Below are 20696 nucleotides of genomic sequence, written 5' to 3'. Positions count from 1 at the left end.
CACATGCTGAAAAGAGGACCCCAAGGCCTTGCTCCCTCACAGGACCCCTGCGGGAAAGGTGCCCCTGCCCTCCCGCCACCATCTATACCCACCTGCACCTTCCCAACTATTTCCTGGTACAGGGATGTAGAACCAAGTGTGTCCCATCTTGGGATCACCAGTTACTACCAAGCTCCCTCTACTCCGTTCTGACTCCATTCCCTCCCAGGAGCAATCAGCGTGTTCTCTCTAAAGAGCCAAAGTGCCCATGACCCTCTGCGGAAACCCCACACCCATGCCCACAGGCTCTGGTGGGCTCCTTGATCACCTAAGCACCACCCCCGCCCCACCTCGTCTTCCACACCCACAGCCGGTCTTCAGTCAAGACCAGCCACAGAGGTCTCCAGGGTGTCCTGCTCCCTCTTTGGAGGTTCCCCTGCCCACCCTGTTTTGGGGGACCAGATTCTTCAAAACCTGGTCCCTTGGCTACCACCCCATGGTCACAGGCTTTGGAGGGCTTTGTGACCCAGACCACTAGAGTCATGGGCTCCTTTGCTTCCCACTTAAGGATTCCCTGAGGGCAGGGCCAGGGTGGACACCTCCCTGTGCATCCCACGTGGACACATGCACTTGTTGGAGCCAGGGAGGAAGGGAGAGGTGGACCCAGGGAGCCACAGGGATGCTGTGCAGCGCTGGGGTCCCACGTGGGCAGCCCCCAGGCCTGCACCTCCAGTGGGAAGACCTCACGGCCCCGACCGACGCCTGGCCAGGGCCCTTCAGGGATGCCACGTGGAGGGATGAGAGGACACTGGGCTGCCGCATCTTGGGGCTCCAGGACCCATTGGAAAAGTGGGAACCCAACTGAGAGTGGCCAGGGAGCAAAGTATCCACGAGAATGGCTGGGGTCGCCTCTGGGCAGACTCGCACAAGCCAGAAGCTAGAGCATGTTTGCAGTTGTGGCTGCTGCCTGAGGGCATATGAGAGGGGGCACAGTGCCCACAGGGCCCTCAGCAGGCTCTGGAGTCCTGGGACTCCAGTTTGAGGACCAGCTCACCACCACGTGGCTACTCCACAGCGCCCTCTGCCAGTCCTGGGGTGCAGGAGCTTAGCCCGGGCTCCAGGTCACCACATCCCGGTGTGGTGGTCCTAGGGTGCCAGGGAGTTCCCCAGGGAGGCAGTGGCATACCGTGTCCCTGCGGCGGCGCCCTTGGTCAGCCCTGGGATGGGGGCAGGGGGCTCGTCCTGGGGGTCGGGCCCTCAAGGGCCGCCGTCACCGCGCCGCCCCCTCCCCGCTGCATACCTTGCCCACAGCCGAGCAGCTGGGAGGCTATTTATAAAGGCGGGTGAGATCAGCGGCCGAGGCTATAAATGCGCGGGCTGCGGCCAGGCCCCAGAGGAGCGGCCGCCCGGGGCACCGGAGCTGCGGGCAGCGCAGCCAGAATGAGCGCCAGCGCAAGCGGCGGCGGCGGTGGCGACAGCGACAGCAGCAGCAGGTAAGGCTGGGCCAGGCTGCCCTGGGCCCCTGGCGGCTCGCGCGCTCACTGCCTGCCCGCCCCACCCACAGCTCGCAGGCCTCCTGCGGGCCCGAGTCCTCTGGCTCCGAACTGGCCCCTGCCGCCCCCGCGCCGCAGATGCTGCAGGGGCTGCTGGGCTCCGATGACGAGGAGCAGGAAGACCCCAAGGACTACTGCAAGGGTGAGGCCCTGGGGAGGAGGAGGAGAGGGCCCGGAGCCCGCCCACGTGGTCCAGGGGGGCCCGGCAGGGCTGCACTGTGCCAGGGCAGGAGCAAGGCGCCACCCCCAGCAGCCTTTGTGGGCTCCCTTCCCCAGGCGGCTACTACCCTGTGAAAATCGGGGACCTGTTCAATGGGCGGTACCACGTGGTGCGCAAGCTGGGCTGGGGCCACTTCTCCACCGTCTGGCTCTGCTGGGACATCCAGTGAGTGTCTTCCCTCGCCCACCCCCCCCCCAACCCCGGGCTCCATGCCAGCTGGGATCCTGCCCCTGGGCATGCCTGTGACTATGGTGAGGGCCCAATGGTCTGCCTGGTGCCCATGGCCGACGCAGGTCTCGGTGTTGCAGGCGCAAGCGTTTCGTGGCTCTCAAAGTGGTGAAGAGCGCGGGGCATTACACGGAGACAGCTGTAGATGAGATCAAGCTCCTGAAATGTGTGAGGCGCCTCCCCTACCCGCTCCCAGCTCCCTGGGAGCCGCCTGGGGCCTGGCAATGTGGGTGCGAGGCCTGCCGGGCTCCGCGGGCCGGGGCGGGGTGCCCACAGGGTCAGGCTCCAGCTGGCTCGGCTGAGGGGGAGGACCCGGAGGGCGGGCCTGAGGCTTTTATTCCAGTGAGGCCTAAGAACAGTGGGACAGGGGGGCCGAAGGGGCTGCCCGCCCCGGGGGAGCAGCCAGTGAGGGGCAGGTTGAAGCCATCTGTGGCCCCTTGGGTTTTAATGCAGGTCCGAGACAGTGACCCCAGTGACCCCAAAAGAGAAACCATTGTCCAGCTCATCGATGACTTCAGGATCTCAGGGGTTAATGGAGTCCGTATCCTTTGCAGGCTGAGCAAGCAAATGTGGCATCTCAGCAGGAGCTAACTGGCTGGTGCCTTCTGGCTCCAGGGGCCTCAGTTTGCTGATCTGTGTGACGGGTGGTTTATCCCTTCCAACAACACTAGTCTATGAAATACCCCCACCACTTCAGGGGTTTGTGTCTGGGCCTGGGGGGTGGAACGGATAACCAGGTTGGCATTGGTAACACATGGCTAGGTTACCTGCAAGTGGGAGGAACCCTCTGTGTGCCTTCCCTTTCAGAGGGGCTGTCAATAGGCTCTTGGGCAGACCTGGGCACAGGACTGGAGTTATTTTGAGAAACCTCTGTCTACTCCTCCAGTGCCCTGTCCCTAGGAAGACCACAGAAAGTACGGTGCCAACTGGCACACCAGAAAGTGACAGGGCCACTAAAGCACCACTGGGACGGTGGTGATACAGGACCTCCCAGACCCAGCTCTATGCTGCCTGAGCCTCGGGGCACCCCCACCCCAGCTGAGGGTGGGCAGGACCTGGGCCCCAGCTGCACGCCCAGCAGCTGCCCTTCACTCCTGGCCCCAGATGTGTGCATGGTGTTGGAGGTCCTTGGCCACCAGCTGCTCAAGTGGATCATCAAGTCCAACTACCAGGGCCTGCCCGTGCCCTGTGTGAAGAGCATCGTGAGGCAGGTGAGCTCTTCCTGAGTCCGGCAGGAAGAGCCCTGTGGCAGGCAGCCAGGGCAGGGTGGGTGGACTTCAGGACTGGCTCTCTCCAGGTGCTGCACGGCCTGGATTACCTCCACACCAAGTGCAAGATCATCCACACAGATATCAAGCCCGAGAACATCCTGCTGTGTGTGGGGGATGCCTACATCCGGCGCCTGGCTGCTGAGGCCACAGAGTGGCAACAGTCAGGGGCACCACCCCCATCCCGCTCCACAGGTACCCAGATCCTGCATGGGGCTGGGGTGGGGCCTGTGGGCCTCAGCCCCAGCCTGAGTCTCGGTTCCTCTCTCTTCCTCCCTGCTCTGCCTGCTCCACCAGTCAGCACCGCCCCCCAGGAGGTCTTGGTAAGTTAGGCTGCCTCTTTTTCTAGGCCTCATTTTCCCATCTGCTCAGAGCTCACTTCTCAGCCTCTGGTTCCCCCCTCTCCTAAACTCTCCCCGCTGCCCAACACTCCTGCAGGGGCATTTCCAAAAGGCCAGGTGGCCTGGATGAGGGCGATACAGAAGGGGCCACAAGCCCTAAACAGCCCTGAGCGGCCACTGGGGCTCACCACCACCTCCGCAGAAGGACAATGTGTTTACGGCTGGCCCCAGGGGAGGCTGGTGCCCAGCCAGAAGCTTCTTTGTTCCTCCTTGGCCTCCAGCTCTGAGTGTGGAGGGCAAGAGGGGACCCAGGAGGTGGCTGAGGTGGCAGGACCACGTCCTGGTGGCCATGGAGTCCTGGGACCCACAGACCTTGTCCCCTGTGGGGGGCCCCGTGGACAGGCTTGGGCTGCTCTGCGGCTGGTTGCCAGGCACCCCCAGGCTGACCCCGTCTCTCTCGGCAGACGGGGAAGCTGTCTAAAAACAAGAGGAAGAAGATGCGGCGCAAGCGGAAACAGCAGAAGCGGCTGCTGGAGGAGCGGCTGCGTGACCTGCAGAAGCTGGAGGCCATGGAGGCCGCGGCCCAGGCCGAAGGTGAGGATGGGAGTGGGGAGCGGGCCCCCTGGCGGCAGCCACGGGGCCAGCTGCCCACTCAGCACCTCTGCATGTCTCCCCAGACTCAGGCTCCAGACTTGAGGCGGGTAGCGGCTCCACGTCCTCTTCCGGTTGCCACCCGGGCGGTGCAGGGGCTGACCCCTCACCGGCCTCTTCGTCCCCGGCCCCTGGGGGCAACCGAAGCCTCAGTCCAGGCTCCCAGACCTCAGGCTTCTCCGGCTCCCTCTTCTCCCCCGCCTCGTGCTCCATCCTCTCAGGCTCATCCAACCAGCGGGAGGCCGGCGGCCTCCTCTCCCCCAGCAGTAAGTGGGACCAGGGCAGTGGGCAGTGGGCAGGGCCAGGCCGGTGTCTGACCAGCTCAGCCACTCTCCCTTTTCTTGCTTCCCCAGCACCGTTTGGTGCCTCCAACCTCCTGGTGAACCCCCTAGAGCCCCAAAATGCAGACAAGATCAAGATCAAGATCGCAGACCTGGGCAACGCCTGCTGGGTGGTATGAGCAGGCACCCTGCTATGAACGAGGCCGGTCCCCAGGGCTTGACCAGACCCCCACGCCTGCCTCAGGCTGCAGTCCCAGGGCTGAACCCAAAACAGCACCTCTCCCACCCGGTTGGCAGGACTGGGCCCACGGGCAGGGGTGGACGGCCATGGTGCAGGGGCCGGCCTGTCTCAGGTCACCTTGCCAGGCCCTCTTAGGACAAGGGGGGCCCCTGATGCCCAGAGCGAGCCCCATGATGCTCCTGGGGTGCATGGGCCCACAGGAGGTGGGAGATGCGTGGGGAGCCACTAAGGGCAGGCCAGCCCTGGCCCCAGCCCCTCCCCCGGGCTCGCCTTGCCTCCAGCACAAGCACTTCACCGAGGACATCCAGACGCGGCAGTACCGGGCTGTGGAGGTGCTGATCGGCGCCGAGTACGGGCCCCCGGCTGATATCTGGAGCACGGCGTGCATGGTATGTCTGCTTGCAGCTGTCCCCCACCCGGGCAGACTCACCGGGGCAAACCACCTTACCCTCTTCCCTTTCCAGGCCTTTGAGCTGGCCACTGGTGACTACCTGTTCGAACCACACTCGGGAGAAGACTACAGTCGTGATGAGGGTAGGAGGTGGCAAACCCTAGGGTCCAGCCTCGGGACCTCCCGGCCGCCTGGCCGACCTCCTGGCTCCCTTTCTGTCCACAGACCACATCGCCCACATCGTGGAGCTGCTAGGAGACATCCCCCCAGCCTTCGCCCTCTCGGGCCGCTATTCCCGGGAGTTCTTCAACCGGAGAGGTGGGGCCACCTGGATGGAGAGGCGGGGTGGGAACTTGGGGGCCAGCGAGGGGTCTCAGATGACAGGCCTCCCAGGCGGAGGCTGACCTGCGGCGTGCCGGCCTGCCCCCAGGGGAGCTGCGGCACATCCACAACCTCAAGCACTGGGGTCTGTACGAGGTGCTCATGGAGAAGTATGAGTGGCCCCTGGAGCAGGCCACACAGTTCAGCGCCTTCCTGCTGCCCATGATGGAATACATCCCCGAAAAGCGGGCCAGCGCAGCCGACTGCCTGCAGCACCCTTGGCTCAATCCCTAGGCCCCGCGGGCACTTTGGGCAGGCCCAGCTCCCTCCCAACCCCCTGGCCCCCAGTGCCTTCAGGGAAAGCAGGACAGCTCCTGCCCACCCTGCTGAGTGGGAGCTTTCTCATACCCACCTGGGTGGGGCAGGACAGAGGGATCTGCTGGGGCCAGGCCCTTTCAGAATGTGTTCTGCCCCCCAACCCTCACAGAGGGGCCCTCTGAATGGGAAGTGTGCTGTTTCTTTTCTTAATAAAGTGTGACCTGAAACACCCGCGTCCATAGTGACAGAAGCATGCCGCCAAGGGCTGGGGAGGAAGTGGGTTTATTCTGGGTCCGCCCAGTGAGCCAGCCAGGGTGATGGAGGCGCCAAGAAGGTCTGAAGAGTGGGCCTCCACAGTCCTGGGGACAGTCTAGGCCTCCACTGCCCGGCCATTGATGACGCGGATATGGCGGATGATGTCCTGGATGGCTTCCGACGTGGTGCCCTGGCCCCCGATGTCCGGGGTGTGCATCTACAGGAGACAGGCAAGCTTGGGCACACGCTAGGATCCGGCCAATCCCTGAGCCTTGGCCTGCAGGCAGCCCAGGGCTGCCCACTACACTCTGTGGCCTGCAGGAGCTGGAAGGGTCACCAGGCGGGCCGCGGTACCAGCTAAGGCCCAAAAGGCCCAGCCAACCTGGTGTCACCCTCCTCGTGGTGGCGCTAGGTCACCATTTCCAGCCCCTCGGGTGTCCTATCAGCTCAACCTGGGTGGGGGTTGGGGTTTGGGCGGGGGGGGGGGGGGCTCACGTTTTCATTGTCCATGGATGCCAGGACGGCCTTGCGGATGGAGGTGGCATAGGAGTGAAGCCTGAGGAGGAAGAACAGAGTTCAGTCCTCTGGACGCAGTCTGAGGGCTGATGGCCGGGCACTGAGAAGCCACTTACTTGAGGTGGTCGAGCATCATGCAACTCGCCAGCAGCGTAGCCGTGGGGTTGGCAATGTTCTTATTGGCAATACTCTTCCCTGTGTTCCTTGTAGCCTGGAAGAGGTAATATGAAAAAGGAGGGGACTGGTGAATGTAAGAATGTCGAGGGTACTCTGCATTGGTGTGAACTGTCCAGAACAGGCAAATCCAGAGACTGAGCAGATGAGATTGGTGCCAGGGGCTGGGGGGGAGGGGACAGAGAATGCTGGCCACAATTACCAGATTTCTTGTTTTGTTTTTTTTTGTAAGTAAGAAGTGGATTTATTCAGATTCAGAGAGAAGCACACTCTACAGAGTGGGCTATCGCAGAGGGCAAGGGCCTACAAGATTTCTCTCTATGGTGATGAAAATGTTCTAGAATTAGTGAGGATGTCTGCACAATTCTGAATATTCTAGAAACCACTAAATCGCTTACTTTCAATGACTGAACTAGAAAGTGTATGAACTATAGTTTTTTGCCGACCTTTGTCGACAAAGGTCCGTCTAGTCAAAGCTATGGTTTTTTCAGTAGTTATGTATGTGGACTTCCCTGGTGGCCCAGATGGTAGAGTCTGCCTGCAATGACGGAGACCAGGTTCGATCCCTGGGTCAGGAAGATCCCCTGGAGAAGGAAATGGCAACCCACTCCAGTGTTCTTGCCTGGAGAATCCCATGGACAGAGGAGCCTGGTAGGCTACAGTCCATGGGTCGCAAGGAGTCAGACACAACAGAGCGACTCCACTTTAACTTTCACGTATGGGTATGAGAGTTGGACCATAAAGAAATCTGAGAGCCAAAGAATGGATGCTTTTGAACTGTGGTGTTGGAGAAGACTCTTGAGAGTCCCTTGGACTGCAAGGAGATCCAACCAGTCCATTATAAACGAAATCAGTCCTGAATATTCAGTGGAAGGACGGATGTTGAAGCTGAAGCTACAATACTCTGGCCACCTAATGCAAAGAACTGACTCATTTGGGAAAGACCCTGATGCTGGGCGGGATTGGGGGCGGGAGGAGAAGGGGCAACAGAGGATGACATGGTTGGATGGCATCACTGACTCGATGGACATGAGTTTGAGCAAGCTCTGGGAGTTGGTGATGGACAGGGAGGTCTGGCATGCTTGCAGTCCATGGGGTCGCAAAGAGTCAGACATGACTGAGCGACTGAACTGAGCTCTAGTTCACAAAGGCCCATAGCCTTGGCATCGCTGGTGGCACTCACCGTCTCAAACACAGCATACACATGGCCATAGTTGGCCCCAGCCACAAGGCCAGGGCCCCCAACTAGCCCGGCACAGACGTTGTTGACGATGTTGCCATAGAGATTGGGCATCACCATGACATCAAACTGCTGGGGCCGGGACACCAGCTGTGAGGCAGGGAGGAGCAGTCAGGAGTTGGAGCACCAGTAGGCCCATGCACCCAGGACAGGGGCCCATGCAGCATGGCAGCCCAACTACCTGCATGGTGGTGTTGTCCACGATCATATTCTCGAAGGTGATCTGGGGGTAGCGGGCTGCCACTTCCCTGCAGCACTGGAGGAAGAGCCCATCGCCCAGTTTCCTAGGGGAATGCAGGACACCGGCTTGGCCACAGCCACTGCCCACCAGAGGGAACGGATTCACCGGTGCCACAGAACCACCAGTTCCGTCTGCAGAGTGGGCAGAATCCCGTTCCACCTCCCTCCGACATGTGCACTGAGAGCAGGCCCAGGCCCCAGTGTGGAGGGGTGGCATGGGGGACATACATAATGTTGGCCTTGTGCACAGCTGTCACTTTCTTGCGCCCGCTCTCCTGAGCCAGTTGGAAGGCATACTCAGCGATGCGCAGGGACTTGGCCTTGGTGATGATCTTCAGGCTCTCAACCACACCTGCCACACTCTGGGAAGGTGAGGAGGGTCCGGAGACCCATATCCTGTCAGAGCCTGCCCTCTGGCATGAGGTTCCCTCCAGGCATGGCCTTCCTGACCACAGGCCTAGCCAGGTGCCCCCCATGCCCCACTCACCTCGTGTTCCAGGCTGCTGTACTCGCCCTCTGTGTTCTCCCGGACGATGAGGATGTCAATGTCCCGATGCCGGGTCACCACACCTGGCAGGCTCTTACAGTGGATGACGTTGGCATAGAGGTCCAGGCTGGTGCTGCAGGCGCACCAAATCAGATCAGCTGGCCGCAGCCACTGCCATCCCCACCCAGCACCCATGCTGCACCCTTGGCTCTCACCGAAGGATGTTGTTTCGCGATTTGTGGGATGGGGGCAGGTTGTGGTTTGTTTCAATGTTGCCTGCAGGACAGAAACAAGACCAGCAGGCTGGAGAGGGGCCCTGGCTCTGGTGTACTCCCACATTTGAGCTGGTGGGAGCGGGGCTTCATAGAACACCCTAGCACACTTGCAGTCAAAACACCATGAGGGCAGATGGATGTGTGCCTCTGTGTGTTGGGTTCACTGATAGCTTCCTGGCATGTAACAGACGCTCGATAAATACTGATGAAGGAAGGGATGAAAACAGCTGACAGCTAGCCAGAAGGTCTTGCTAGACCCTGGGTGAGGCTTGGCAAGGCCCGGGTCAAGCTGCAAGGGCAGCTTGGCCAGGGTTCGTGCCAGGCCTTGTGTCAAGGTGCCACAAGAGCTCCAGCTTGGGGGCAGGCAGGAGTTGCCTGTAAAAGACCACGGCTTCACCTTGGCTGGAACCAGGGCACCCAGAAGGCCAGCTGCCCCTGAGAGAAGGCAGTCAGAGGATGCCAAGTCGAGGGGGCCCTTTTCAGGTCCCCCCAGGGCTGCCTCAGGCACCCTATCATTGGCATGTCAGCCCCTCCAGGCGTCAGCCAGGGCCTGCATCTCTACCTTCGTCTCAGCTCGCTCACTGCTCTTATAGAGCAGGTGATGGGCTCAAGTGTGCAAAATGAGTGATGGAAACAGTTTAAGGAGCTGGACCCAACCGAGGAACACTCAGCAAGGGTCAAGCTCCCAGCTGTAACTTCCACAGCTGTGCCGACTGGAGCCAAGGCCACCTGTGGGGGCTTAAACCTACATCAGTGTGACACTTGGTGTGTGAAGGAAGACCCTGAGAGCCACAGTTGACTCCAGCAGAGAGGGTGGCCCCAGGCGGGAGGTAGCCCATGCCTGGGCAGGCTCCCGCAGCGGCCAGAGACACCAAGACCACCGAGGTGCAGCACCCATGGGCGCCCAGGGACAAGGGTCAGCTCAAAAGGGAGTCTCACCCTTCAGGGCCACGCGGTTCCGACGGATGGCCATGATGGCATTGCGGATGTCCTCCTCATCGGCGGTGGAGCTCACGTGCACCTCTTCGAAGTCCACAGGCACACATGCATGCCTGCGGCAGAGTGGGATCAGGATGGTGACCCCAGGCCCCTACCACGGAGTGCGGGGGTCTCTCCTCTGCTGCTGCCCACTCTGCCCGGGCTCTGGCCAAGGAGAGACTGAGCCAGCTGACGGGGGTGCCCTGACACTCCATGACGGCATGAGCCACTCGGGTTCCACCCTTCCCCTCACCTGGCTCAGCCTGGCAGGAGGGCAGGCACCAGAACAAGGGGCTGCCCGCCACTGGCTCACTACCCTTGTGGTGCCCAGTTCTCAGGGTCCCCCTGGCTGGGTCCAGGGGGCTCTGTACCTGAACACTGACTTGACGTGCAGCATGAGCTCTGGCCCAATGCCATCTCCCGGGATCATGGTCACCGTGTGCCGCCCACCATACTTTGCCGACGGGGGCTGGAAGGGAAGGGGAGGAGGGCAGGCCTTCAGTTCCCTTCCTCCTTCGAGCCCTGACCCAGTGGGCCAGCCAATTGGGAGGTGCAAGCTCAGGGTACCCCAACCATATGCCCTGCCCCACCCACGGTGCAGTGCTGCTCATGGGGGGTTGCAGCACCCCCACGTCAGGAGGGCAACCACAGAAGCCGGTCCCACCTCCGCCTGGACCTGGGTCAACCCCAAAGCCACTAAAAGCCCCCAACCTGACAAACAGGCAGACCGGAAGGATACTCACAATTGTTTGTTGCTAGAGGGGGGGACAGGAAGGAAGAAGACACAGATCAGTCAAGGTTAGAAGAACAAGGCAGGGCCTGGAGAACCGGGCCTCGCCCCCAGGGTTCAGGGGAGGAGGAGAGGAGGGAAGGAGGAGAGGTGGAGATTGCGCCTCAGGGGAGACATGGAGGGGATGGAGCCAAGAGGCGTGGTGCACACACGTGCCCACATACACACCCCTCTGCACCCCAGGTGCCCACAAACCCACCCGCACGCATCTGCACACCCACGCCTCTGCACACATGTACAGACAGACACGTGCCCGTATGCACTAGGGCAGGTTACTTACTGAGAAGCTCCTCCGGGGGGCCTCGTGGGCACCTAGAACCTGCCAGAGAGAACCCAGATGCCAGTGGTTGTTGTCAAGTTGGCCAGGGTCAGCCAAGCTCCTGGCAGGGGAGGTGGGCACCCCCACCATGCCCAGACAGGCCCTGTGGTTCTGGAGCTTCCGCTGTCCAAAGACATTTACAGAAATGTTGATGCTTCCCTCCTCGCCTTTTGCTGTTTCTGAGTTTTCTCAGAAAATTTTTCCTGCTCAGAGAGGTCTGTTGAGTGAGCAGAAATTGGCACACTCAACACAGTACAAAACGGAAACCATAATAGCAAACCACAAGGCTACCACGACCATCATCCACATCCTTTTTTTCCATTAGGTCTCCTTATTACAAAAGCAGCATATGGTCAAAACATGGCGACGATCTGGATCATGGAAACCAGAGGGGAAAAGATAGCACCCAGCCCTCTGCCCAGCCAGAGATGAGCCCTACTGGCCACATGGGGAATAGCCCTCTAGGATCAGAAGAACAGATGCTCATCCTTAATCAAGGCCTTCATAAAGGTTTGCAAAGCTGCTTCATGGCCTGCATGGATGACAGATGTCCCCAACCCCCTACTCGCAACGGCCACATGTGGTCATGTCAGTGCTACGCCTGAGAGCTTCAGAGCAACAGCCACTTGAGTCAAATGGACAGGTGCTCAGAGGGACCCATCTGGAGTCCCCACACTTCCCTGGAGGAAGAAGCCCAGTTCCCAGCTCCTGCCACAGGGGGCTACAGGCCCACACTTTCCTCCCTGGGGGCCCCACCTGCGTGCCCCTCAATGCAAAGAGGTGGGGACTGAGCCACAGTCCCTCCTTCTCACTCAGGGATGCCCTGCCACTTGCCTGCTGGGGGAGCAGCAGAGGATGCCAGCCAATGACAGAGTCACTGTGGCCATTTTTCAAAGAGCCTTGCCTTCCTGCTAGGAGTCTAGAAAGCTGAGGCAGAGGCTAACCATCCCATCTGGGTCTTTCCGGCTGGTATTCACAAGGTACCCGCGTGCACAAAGCTCTGTAGGCACAGGAGTTAGGAAGGGGGTGACGAACAGGACAAGATGCTCCTTGGGTTTCTACTGATCCACGGAGCCCCCGGATCAGGAGCCAGATACACACTTGGGGTTTTTCTGTTTGCCTTCTAACAACTGTCAGTATCTAGATTCATCTGTCTATAGGCTCTCAACACAAACTTGAGCATGGTGGCTTAGATTGCCCTTCCTCCAGGAAGCCTTCCCTGATGCCCTAAGGTTGCTGAGCTGCTGGTTCCCCTGGGCTACAAAGCCCTACTCGTTCCCTTCCTCCCAACCCCCATCTCCCTAGGTTACAGCTGCCTCACTCCTTCTCCAACACTTGAGCCCCACATAATGGACGCCATGTCTGTCTGATCTCCTGCTATCACCCCAAGACCCAGGAGAATGCCTAGTTCAGAGCTGGGACATGAAACACATTTCTTGAGTGAAATGAACACATCAGAAGATGAAGAAAAATAAGGCAGGTTCTGAGGCTAGGGAGACCTCAGTCCAAAGCCTCTGTCCACTACTCCTGGTGGCAAACAGCTTAACCTTGCTAAGCTTCTTCCCCTTACCTGAAACCCATGGAACAGAGGTGCCTACTTTATCTGACCACTGGAAGCATTAAGCAAAAAGAGGTATGCAAGCTGTTCAGTCCCAAGCTGAGGGATGAGGGCTCCCCTTCACCTCAGCAGCCCCTCAGGCCAGGGTGCAAGGCTGGTGACCAATGAGGAGATGCTGGGCTGGCCCCTATGGCTGCCAGCTAATTCCTCCTCGGTTCCAGCTCTGAGGCCCACGAGCACAGGGCAGGTATCCTGGCCATGATTGTAAGCCACCACTCACACTGGGCCTGGCTCTATTTCAGTGCAAGGAAACCCCACCAGACCGTGGGTCCCATGACTACCACCAGGGCTGAACCTCTCCCTCATCTGGTCCCAATGCTACATGTTCCATCCAGCTTTGGCCAAAGACCCAGAGAGCTCTCGGGATAGCGACTTCCCTGACCTTGCTCTGGACAGACTCAGGTCCCTTCCTTCAGGGAGTTACAAAGATTCTGTGAACCTCCCCATCAAAGGACCCCAGGACGAGGCAAGATGTGATACACACATTGGTCTCCAGCTTGTTCATCAAGCAGGAAGGTGGACTGTTACCCTTGTCCTTTGATAGTACCACAGAAAGCAGTCCAGAATGGTATGTGGTTCAACCAAAGGGCTCCCGTGCTGCACTTTAGTGAAGTTTCTCTCTTCACCATGTTTCTGTTGGATCAAGTACCAATGGTGTCTGCATGTTTTCCTATAAGGTCCCACTACTTGGGACCAAAAATCCGGGCTTCATCTCTAAAGGTTCCCATACCCAAGACAACCAGTCTTGGGGCAAGGCATTGCTCAGCTAGCAGCCTTTCAGTCTCCTCATCCCTGCCCCAATATGAACACAAGCACACACACAGGGGAAGTCAGCAAGGAGACAAATGTCCCCACCAAGATCCTGCAAGTGCCTAGTGGCCAGGGACCCTTGGAAAGCCTCTCGCCAGCAAGTGGGAGAAGTCAGCACTTTAAACAGAATTTAACAAGGCAGAAATTGTGACAGGCCAGCCTTCCCAAGGGCTCAGAGGGGGGAAGCATGCCAGGAGATGTGACCGCAAGGAGTGTCAGCAAAGTCACTGAGTTCTGGAAGGTCAGAGGTGGGTGGATCCTTTGACAGCGAGAGGGAACTGGAGCCCAGAGAGGTAGGTCAGACCTCTCATCCCTCCGGGCCAGTCCCGACTTGATGACGCTTCGGACTTCCCACTCACCTAGGGACTATACTATCCTCATGGAAGTGTGTCACAAGAGGAATCAGACCCTAATAAGCAAGATCCTAAACGGAGAACGACGGAAGCAAAGCCCTCGCGGCCTCCCGACCCGCCGCCAGCTTCAGGAATCCTAGCTCCTTTCCATTCCCAGCGCCTGCAGGGTGGGGAAAGCCCCTGGGGCACCGAAAAGTCCGATTGGCCACCTCCACTGGGAGAGGTGGCAAAGCGGTTCCTAAGAGGGAAACCCGAGGAGGACGGGCAGCTGGGAACGGATTCCCAAGAGGGCAAGAGCAAGGCGGGCTGGACACGCGACCGCCTCACGAGGGTTCCCACAAGGACACTGGAAAGTGACACTGCCCCTCACTCTCTGGGAGCTCCCCTGCCACCATATGCAGACTCCTGGAGCGCCAGACCAGGGTCAACTTCAGCTAACCCCTTCATTGACAGCGGAGGTGGCCAATCAACCCCGGGCCGCGACACTCTCCCCTCCCCTCACGAGGCCCGCAGCCAATCTGGCTCCAGAACTGTCCGAGCGCGGCGGCTACCCGCCTAACCCCGCCGAGGTGCGAACACCTCTTAGCGAGCGCGGCGGCTGTCCCCATGGGCCGCTCCTCCCTCTCACCTCCCAAGGACGCCAGAGGAGGGCCGGCCTGAGCGCTGCCTTCGCAGCGCCGACCGCGGCCGTCGCCACCTTCAGCGCCATAACAGAACGTGAAGACAGCCTCAGGTTCCGACACGCAGCTGCCGCTCTCGCGAGAGCTCGGCAGAGCGCGACGTCTCGGGAGGGGGCGTGGTCCCAGCAGTGCGCACGCACGCGGCCGCGCCGGTTTCCCACGCCTTTTTCCGGCGCCGGAGGCGCCGCCGCCGCCATCTTTGGGGGGCAGCCGGCTGGGCGTCTGGTCCGGGGAGGAGACACGTCAGTACCGCCAGTGACGTCACAGGCCCGCCCAGCCCGCCGGCACCCGATTGGCTGCGGCGGCCGCTGACGCGTCGCGCTTCCTCGTCTGCTCCTCGTGTTCAGGCTAACCGCTCTCTTTTTCCCTTGGCAGAGAACAGGCGATGGCGGCGCTGGCATCTCTCGGCGCTCTGGCGCTACTGCTGCTGTCCGGCCTCTCCTGCTGCTCAGGTAGCGGCCTGGCCGGAGTTCTTTTCTGGCGAGCTTCTCACCCACGACTGGTGGTGCGTCGGGGGAGGACGGGTGCTAGCAGAGCGGGGGTCTGGGCCTTCTCCCTCCGAGAGGCAGGTGGTCTCTGGTCGCGGCGGCCGAGGCTACTACGCTTTCGTGCACTACACACGTTCACCCAGCAGCTGAGCTGCTGGAAGAAACAGCCTGATCTGTGCCCCGTCTGCTCCAGTGAGGAAGACTCCCAGAGCCTTTCTGTGCGCCTGGCCCCAGCTCCAGCAGGGAAAGTGACACTCGTCCCTGCCGCCACTCCTAGAGCCTCCGGTCTTGGCATTTGGGGGGGGGGGGCGGTCGGTCGGACAGGAGCGAAGCTCTGCAGCGTAGGGTGATCAGAGCGAGAAACTGGGCAGGTGGAGAGGAACCACCTGACCCGATGTGGGGTCAGGCCTCCCTAGGAATGGGGCTTTGAGTGAAGCGAGGAAGCAGGGACGGTCCAGGCAGAGGGGCCCAGAGTGCAGGTGAGTTAGAAAAGACCTGAAGAGGGAAAGATGAGTGTCTAAATCAGACGCTTGGTTTGTGTCCCCTAAGGCCTTGTTGGATCCGTATAGGGTTTTTCAGCAGAGTCAGATGGCTTCACATTCTTGAGAGGTTGTTAACAGTGGCCTGGCTGAGTTCTAACTGACACCGGAGTCCAGAAGTGTGTTTAGCAGGAGGTCCTTCCAGGAGCCCACATTGGGCCTGGGGATCCGGACTGGGTTAGGGCCACTTTGAGCACTTTCACTTTACCTGCCCTACTTCAAGCCAGCGCCCTTGATGCCTGGAGTGTTTCATCAGCCTCAGTGGCCACCCCACCCGCATCCTGGTCACTGGCTCTTCAGGAACTCCCCAGGCTGTAGGCAGTGATGCCTGGAAAGGACAAACCTGACCATGAAACTGTGCTTTCCCGTGTCTGGAGGAAGGTCAAACTTGGCAAAGTGTGGAAGCACCTGGGGAATGTGGCTCCTGAGAACCACTTCCCACCGACGTTCCCAGGCATTTTCCTCCCACTGTTTAATCCCAAGCCTCAGCCCAAGTCATGGCCCTGCCCTGACACCGTGTTAGAGCAGTTGGCGCCTGGTGGTTTCGGTGACACCTTTCCTTCCCTGTGGCCTCTAGCAGTGTGGAGATGGCGAGGGTGTGTCCTTTCTCTGAGGGCAGCAGGGGGACAAGTTGTGCTTTTGGACCCAGATCGCCCATTTCCTTTCCTCGGGAACCACTGGGCCAGTCTTGGTTTTCTGTCAACTGTCTGGGGCAGAGACCCTTCATGTGGGAAGCCCACATAGTTTTTTGTGCTTTTATGTCTGCAGATCATGCCTTCAGTCAACTAGCTAGGGCCTTGCGGCTCTGAATTGAGGTCAGCCTGGCCCTGGGCTTTTGGGGTGTTCCAGGGTAGGCTGCATCCCTAAACCATTGCATGGCTTTTCTGTCTGTAGGTCCAGGCACAGAGTCAAGTTGTGCAGTGAAGTCATGCAGTGCACTCCCCACCCCCCAACATGCTCACCTGTTTTTTGGCCCTGACATCGAGGTTCCACCTGTACAAAGTCTTCCCATCCCCTTCTCTGCCTTTCTTAAAGGCCACCCCACTCTTGACCCCTGCACTTCTGATTCGTCATTTGGATCCATCTCCCAGACTCCACCTGGCAGGGTCCAAAGGGCCCGTTGTGTCTTTAGTAGATAAGCTCTGGGAAGTGGGGTAGGGTGGTCCCTTCTGCACCACAACTCAGTGAGTGAAAACCAGGCCTTATCCCTCCCTCTCTGCCCCCTTCCCGCAGCAGAGGCCTGTGTGGAGCCCCAGATCACCCCTTCCTACTATACCACCTCGGATGCTGTCATTTCTACTGAGACTGTCTTCATCGTGGAGATCTCCTTGACTTGCAAGAACAGGGTCCAGGTGAGGCAGCAGGGCTTCAGCCAAGAGGGTGAGGGCAGAGGTGGGCAGGTAGCCTGGGGCTCCACAAGGACAGAGCAAGCATCAGGGTTTCACTGCCAGGCTGAAGGTGAGATTGGGGCACAGGCAGGCCAGATTCTAACAGGGGATTAAAGAACATCCAGCTCACCGGCCAGGTCTACTTCTCCCCCATGCAGCAGTGTAGGTAGACACTTTGCTGTGTCTGGAAAGCGTGCTCGTGGGAAGGGACAGAGTCAGGCTCAGCCCCAGGGCTCCTGTATCCCCTTCCTGGTTGCTCTTGGCCGAAACGTGTGTCTGCATGGGTGTTTGGTGATTTAAAAACTGAGCAGCCCTGGCCTGGGCCCCTGCAACCTGAAGGCCCAAAAAAAGATGGAAGTTGGATCTTCTTAGGTACCACCTTCCTTAGGCAGCTCCTTAGGCACCCCTGATCCCAGTACCCGCTTTCAGACTCAGAGAAGAAAGGAGAACACTTCAGTCATCCCGCCCCTGTTCAGCTAACAGGCTTGTGGATTAGGGAGGCCAGGCCAGTGGGGAGGTGTGGTCCCCAAGGAGCAAGACCAGCATGGAGAGACTGGCCCCCAGGATTCTCATTTGGTTCCCCTACCAGACCCAGCTCAGTCCCTGACTCTGCCTGGCAGCCTGCCTACCCCAGGCCGTGGGCACAGCAGAACCTCACAGACCGCCCAAGAGGGGAGAAGGTGACTCTCTTTTTATCCGCTCCCCCAGAACATGGCTCTCTATGCTGACGTCAGTGGAAAACAATTTCCTGTCACCCGGGGCCAGGACGTGGGACGTTACCAGGTAAGGGAGGCTGTGGTCATCACTTCCGGGGGAAGCCACCTGTTCGCAGGCATAGCCTGAAGCCCTGGGCAGCTTGGCCAGCTGAGCTGAGGTTCTTGGACTCTGTGCGCTGATAGCAGCACCATGTCCATTGTATCCACCCCTTGCCAAATGTACCCCACCCAGGTTTCCTGGAGCCTAGATCACAAGAGCGCCCATGCGGGCACCTATGAGGTCCGGTTCTTTGATGAGGAGTCCTACAGCCTCCTGAGGAAGGTGAGTGTCCCCAAAGCCCCCCACCGCCAGGCCTATTGGAGAGAGGGTGCTGCCCACAGCCACAGCTGTCTCCCCCCCTGCGGTCCCCGTCCCCCTCCCCAACTCAGCAGGATGGGTGGGTAGGCACCTTCCTACCTGACCACCCACCCCAGCTAGCCCCATGCCTTCTTTCCTTTGCCCACCTCTCTTCTCCCATGACTCTGGGCAGGGTTCTGCCTCGACCAGCCCACCCGGCAGAGCCCCCTGACCCCAGCACCTCCCTCGCAGGCTCAGAGAAACAACGAGGACGTTTCCGTCATCCCACCTCTATTCACGGTCAGCGTTGACCATCGGGTGAGCTGGAGGAGGGGACTGGCTCGGCCCAGGGAAGGGGTGGGGCACGCGGCCAGCCTTGCCTTTGAGGGGGCACTGGGGGCTGCGCCACGGTGGCCGGCGTGTCTTTGTGCCCCCTGGAGTGGCTGGCCCCCTCCCCTGTCTGTCCTCGTGGGAACGACTGTGGTCTCCTTTCTTGCAGGGTACCTGGAACGGGCCCTGGGTCTCCACCGAAGTCCTGGCCGCAGCCATCGGCTTAGTGATCTACTACCTGGCCTTTAGCGCCAAGAGCCACATCCAGGCCTGAGGGTGGTGCCCGCCCCCCACCCTTGCTTCTTTCAATAAACAGCTATTGGCTATCCCGAGCACTGGAGCTGGGTCACGCACATGGGCAGCGCTGGGTGCCCAGCATCTGTCCACCCAGGCGGACGGCACAGGTCTGGAGGTCCTCCTCCTTGTGTGTGTCTGCTTCATCCCTTGGCCGTCACTACCACTCCATTCTTAGCCCCCAGATGGCTTTTGGGACCGAATGCCCAGTGCCTGGCATCTCTCAGGGTTGCCTTCGTGGTTTTCCAGCCGTCTTCTGGGAGAGCGTGGCCTTGTCCACCTGCCCTCACCCAGCCTGCCTGGGCCCGCCTAGAGAAGGGCCTTCTGACCACCTGCCAATATGAGGGCAGGGTCCCAGGGACAGTGGTGTGGGAAGCTTGCCTGGAACTCAGGAGCTAGCAACACAAGCAGGCACAGCCCTTCTGGCCTTCGGAAGGGTTCCTGGGCTTTGGAACTCGGGGCACAAGCCACACACCAGTACTTTATGTGTTTTTCCTGGGGGGTATTGCAGGCACCCCTATGGAGCTGATGCTGTTGAATCGAGTTCTAGTAGCTCTCTGAGGGATAGACCTTGCAGGCTCTCTGCTGCAGCCAGTTAACCCCAGGATGCTCCTATCTCGTGGCATTAGGTGGGGCCCAGAGAAAGGCAGAGACAGACCCCCGAGCTTCCAAGGAGCCCACAGTGAGCCCTTTCCAGTCTGGCCTTGCACCTTGCTTCCTAGCAACCCCCCTCCAAGCACCTGGCAGGCATTCCTGTGCAGGCTCCATGCTCTGAGTCAACCCACAGCCCTCCCTCCTGCCCAGTTTGGTTTCCCTCCTGCCACCGGTGGGTGAGGGGGGAGTGCCTAGGGTCCTTCCCCGCTGCACACATTTGCTCAGCTGTGACCTGGCTGCCTCCCGGGCATCGGTGAGAGATTGTTTTGGGATCCGCCAGCAAAGCACCTGGCGCCCATCACCTGTTACCAGAGTGAATAACAAGCCTTCACGGAGGCTGCACCAAAAGGGAGGGTAGACTCAAAACCTACCTGAACGGGTAGGGGGTCTCCTCCAGGCTCTGTCCTCGGGAGCATGGAGGGACTTCTCGGGGGACCTCCTCTGGAATCGGGGGTCCCAGCTGCTCCTTGCCCCCACCCTCAAGTGGGCAGGAGGTGACTGGCAGGAATGGGGAGGTTCCAGGGCACAGCTGAGTGCCTCTAAGACCAGAAGGGGCAAGGGCACCCTGGCTGAGGGGCTTTCTGTATTCCAGACAGAGGTGCCTGCTAGCTGAGCACTGCTCCTAAAAAGGCACGGTAGAGGTTGGCCACCCTGGGGTTCTTTTAAGATGCAGGCTCCATCACTACTCTGCCCAGAGAGGGTTAGACCCAAATGTGAAGTCACTGGTCCAGGCCATGGTGATGTCACATCTGCCAGAGCCAATAAGAGCTAAGCTGTCACATGGCCAGGGGACCCAAGGTTATAGGCCTGTCCTGGACCCCATCCTGGGAGCCCTGGGCATCTGGCACCCCACCCCAGAGCAAGAATGAGGTGCCTCTAGAGCCGTCAAAGTGAGTGCCCTTGATCACCTGCTCTAGCCAGTTTTCTGTGACGTGTTGGGTCTTGGGGACCTGTATGGAGTATCCCCTCCCGAGGACACTCATGTCCCTAGAGTTGGCATGCCTAGCCCCCAGCTCCAGAGGCCTTGGGTGTCAGCTGTTTGCCCCTTTTCACAAAGAAGCCACTGGTGTTCATGTGCCATGCTGGGTCTTCCCTCCCCGCTGTTCTGACAGCAGGGCACTCTGCTATGGGCTCAGATTTCTTGCTCACACCAATCTTGGCAAATTAGAGAAATTCAGAGGAAGTCTCTTGTTCTTCCAAGAAAATGTTTAAATGTATCCCCACCCACTTAAGGTGCTGGCAATGTCCTGTCCTGTGTCTGTTCAAGAGACCAAGCTCAAGGACTCGCCACACACATGGTCCCTGGAATTGCTAGACTTGGCAGAGTTCCTGGCACTGATCAGGACTGCTGTGCTGAATGGACCCTCTGGGAGTTCCCACAGGCATCTGGTACTCATCAGGTCAAAAGACACTGATTTACATC

The 20696-nt window shown here is 59.7% G+C and overlaps 3 protein-coding genes across 6 annotated transcripts; 2 read left to right on the top strand and 1 right to left on the bottom strand.

The window, feature by feature from the left end:
- The first annotated feature begins 1093 nt into the window (after nucleotides 1-1093).
- On the top strand, nucleotides 1094-6003 carry SRPK3 (SRSF protein kinase 3). 2 transcript variants are annotated; one of them, XM_061135845.1, is made up of 15 exons: nucleotides 1094-1472; nucleotides 1544-1674; nucleotides 1809-1917; nucleotides 2061-2148; nucleotides 2434-2521; nucleotides 3085-3191; nucleotides 3278-3443; nucleotides 3546-3571; nucleotides 4054-4183; nucleotides 4267-4506; nucleotides 4594-4694; nucleotides 5044-5151; nucleotides 5227-5296; nucleotides 5379-5471; nucleotides 5584-6003. In XM_061135845.1, exons 1-15 carry the CDS (start codon nucleotides 1348-1350, stop codon nucleotides 5766-5768), a joined length of 1767 nt encoding a protein of 588 aa, XP_060991828.1. In that variant the 5' UTR covers nucleotides 1094-1347; the 3' UTR covers nucleotides 5769-6003. The 2 variants fall into 2 exon arrangements, with proteins under 2 accessions (XP_060991828.1, XP_060991829.1); XM_061135846.1 differs by lacking the exon at nucleotides 2434-2521 and having other exon boundaries at nucleotides 2061-2146.
- Nucleotides 6004-6058: 55 nt separating this feature from the next.
- Nucleotides 6059-14631, bottom strand: IDH3G (isocitrate dehydrogenase (NAD(+)) 3 non-catalytic subunit gamma). 2 transcript variants are annotated; one of them, XM_061135848.1, is made up of 13 exons: nucleotides 14476-14631; nucleotides 11028-11066; nucleotides 10701-10712; nucleotides 10329-10426; nucleotides 9919-10031; nucleotides 8920-8980; nucleotides 8705-8837; nucleotides 8446-8579; nucleotides 8159-8261; nucleotides 7921-8067; nucleotides 6680-6774; nucleotides 6543-6603; nucleotides 6059-6264 (listed from the first exon to the last, which is right to left on the bottom strand). In XM_061135848.1, the coding sequence occupies exons 1-13, from the start codon at nucleotides 14554-14556 to the stop codon at nucleotides 6163-6165; spliced, it is 1179 nt and encodes a 392-aa protein (XP_060991831.1). In that variant the 5' UTR covers nucleotides 14557-14631; the 3' UTR covers nucleotides 6059-6162. The 2 variants fall into 2 exon arrangements, with proteins under 2 accessions (XP_060991831.1, XP_060991832.1); XM_061135849.1 differs by lacking the exon at nucleotides 10701-10712.
- A 194-nt stretch (nucleotides 14632-14825) lies between these two features.
- Nucleotides 14826-18657, top strand: SSR4 (signal sequence receptor subunit 4). Of its 2 annotated transcripts, none has more exons than XM_061135850.1 (6): nucleotides 14826-14979; nucleotides 16788-16906; nucleotides 17651-17725; nucleotides 17891-17980; nucleotides 18248-18313; nucleotides 18495-18657. In XM_061135850.1, exons 1-6 carry the CDS (start codon nucleotides 14913-14915, stop codon nucleotides 18597-18599), a joined length of 522 nt encoding a protein of 173 aa, XP_060991833.1. In that variant the 5' UTR covers nucleotides 14826-14912; the 3' UTR covers nucleotides 18600-18657. The 2 variants fall into 2 exon arrangements, with proteins under 2 accessions (XP_060991833.1, XP_060991834.1); XM_061135851.1 differs by having other exon boundaries at nucleotides 14827-14979; nucleotides 16791-16906.
- Nucleotides 18658-20696: the final 2039 nt, after the last annotated feature.

The sequence above is a fragment of the Dama dama genome, chromosome X (assembly GCF_033118175.1).
Source record: "Dama dama isolate Ldn47 chromosome X, ASM3311817v1, whole genome shotgun sequence".
In the NCBI taxonomy this organism is placed as follows: Eukaryota; Metazoa; Chordata; class Mammalia; order Artiodactyla; family Cervidae; genus Dama; species Dama dama.
The sequence above is the reverse complement of the archived record's forward strand: the minus strand, read 5'-3'. Positions and strand labels throughout refer to the sequence as shown.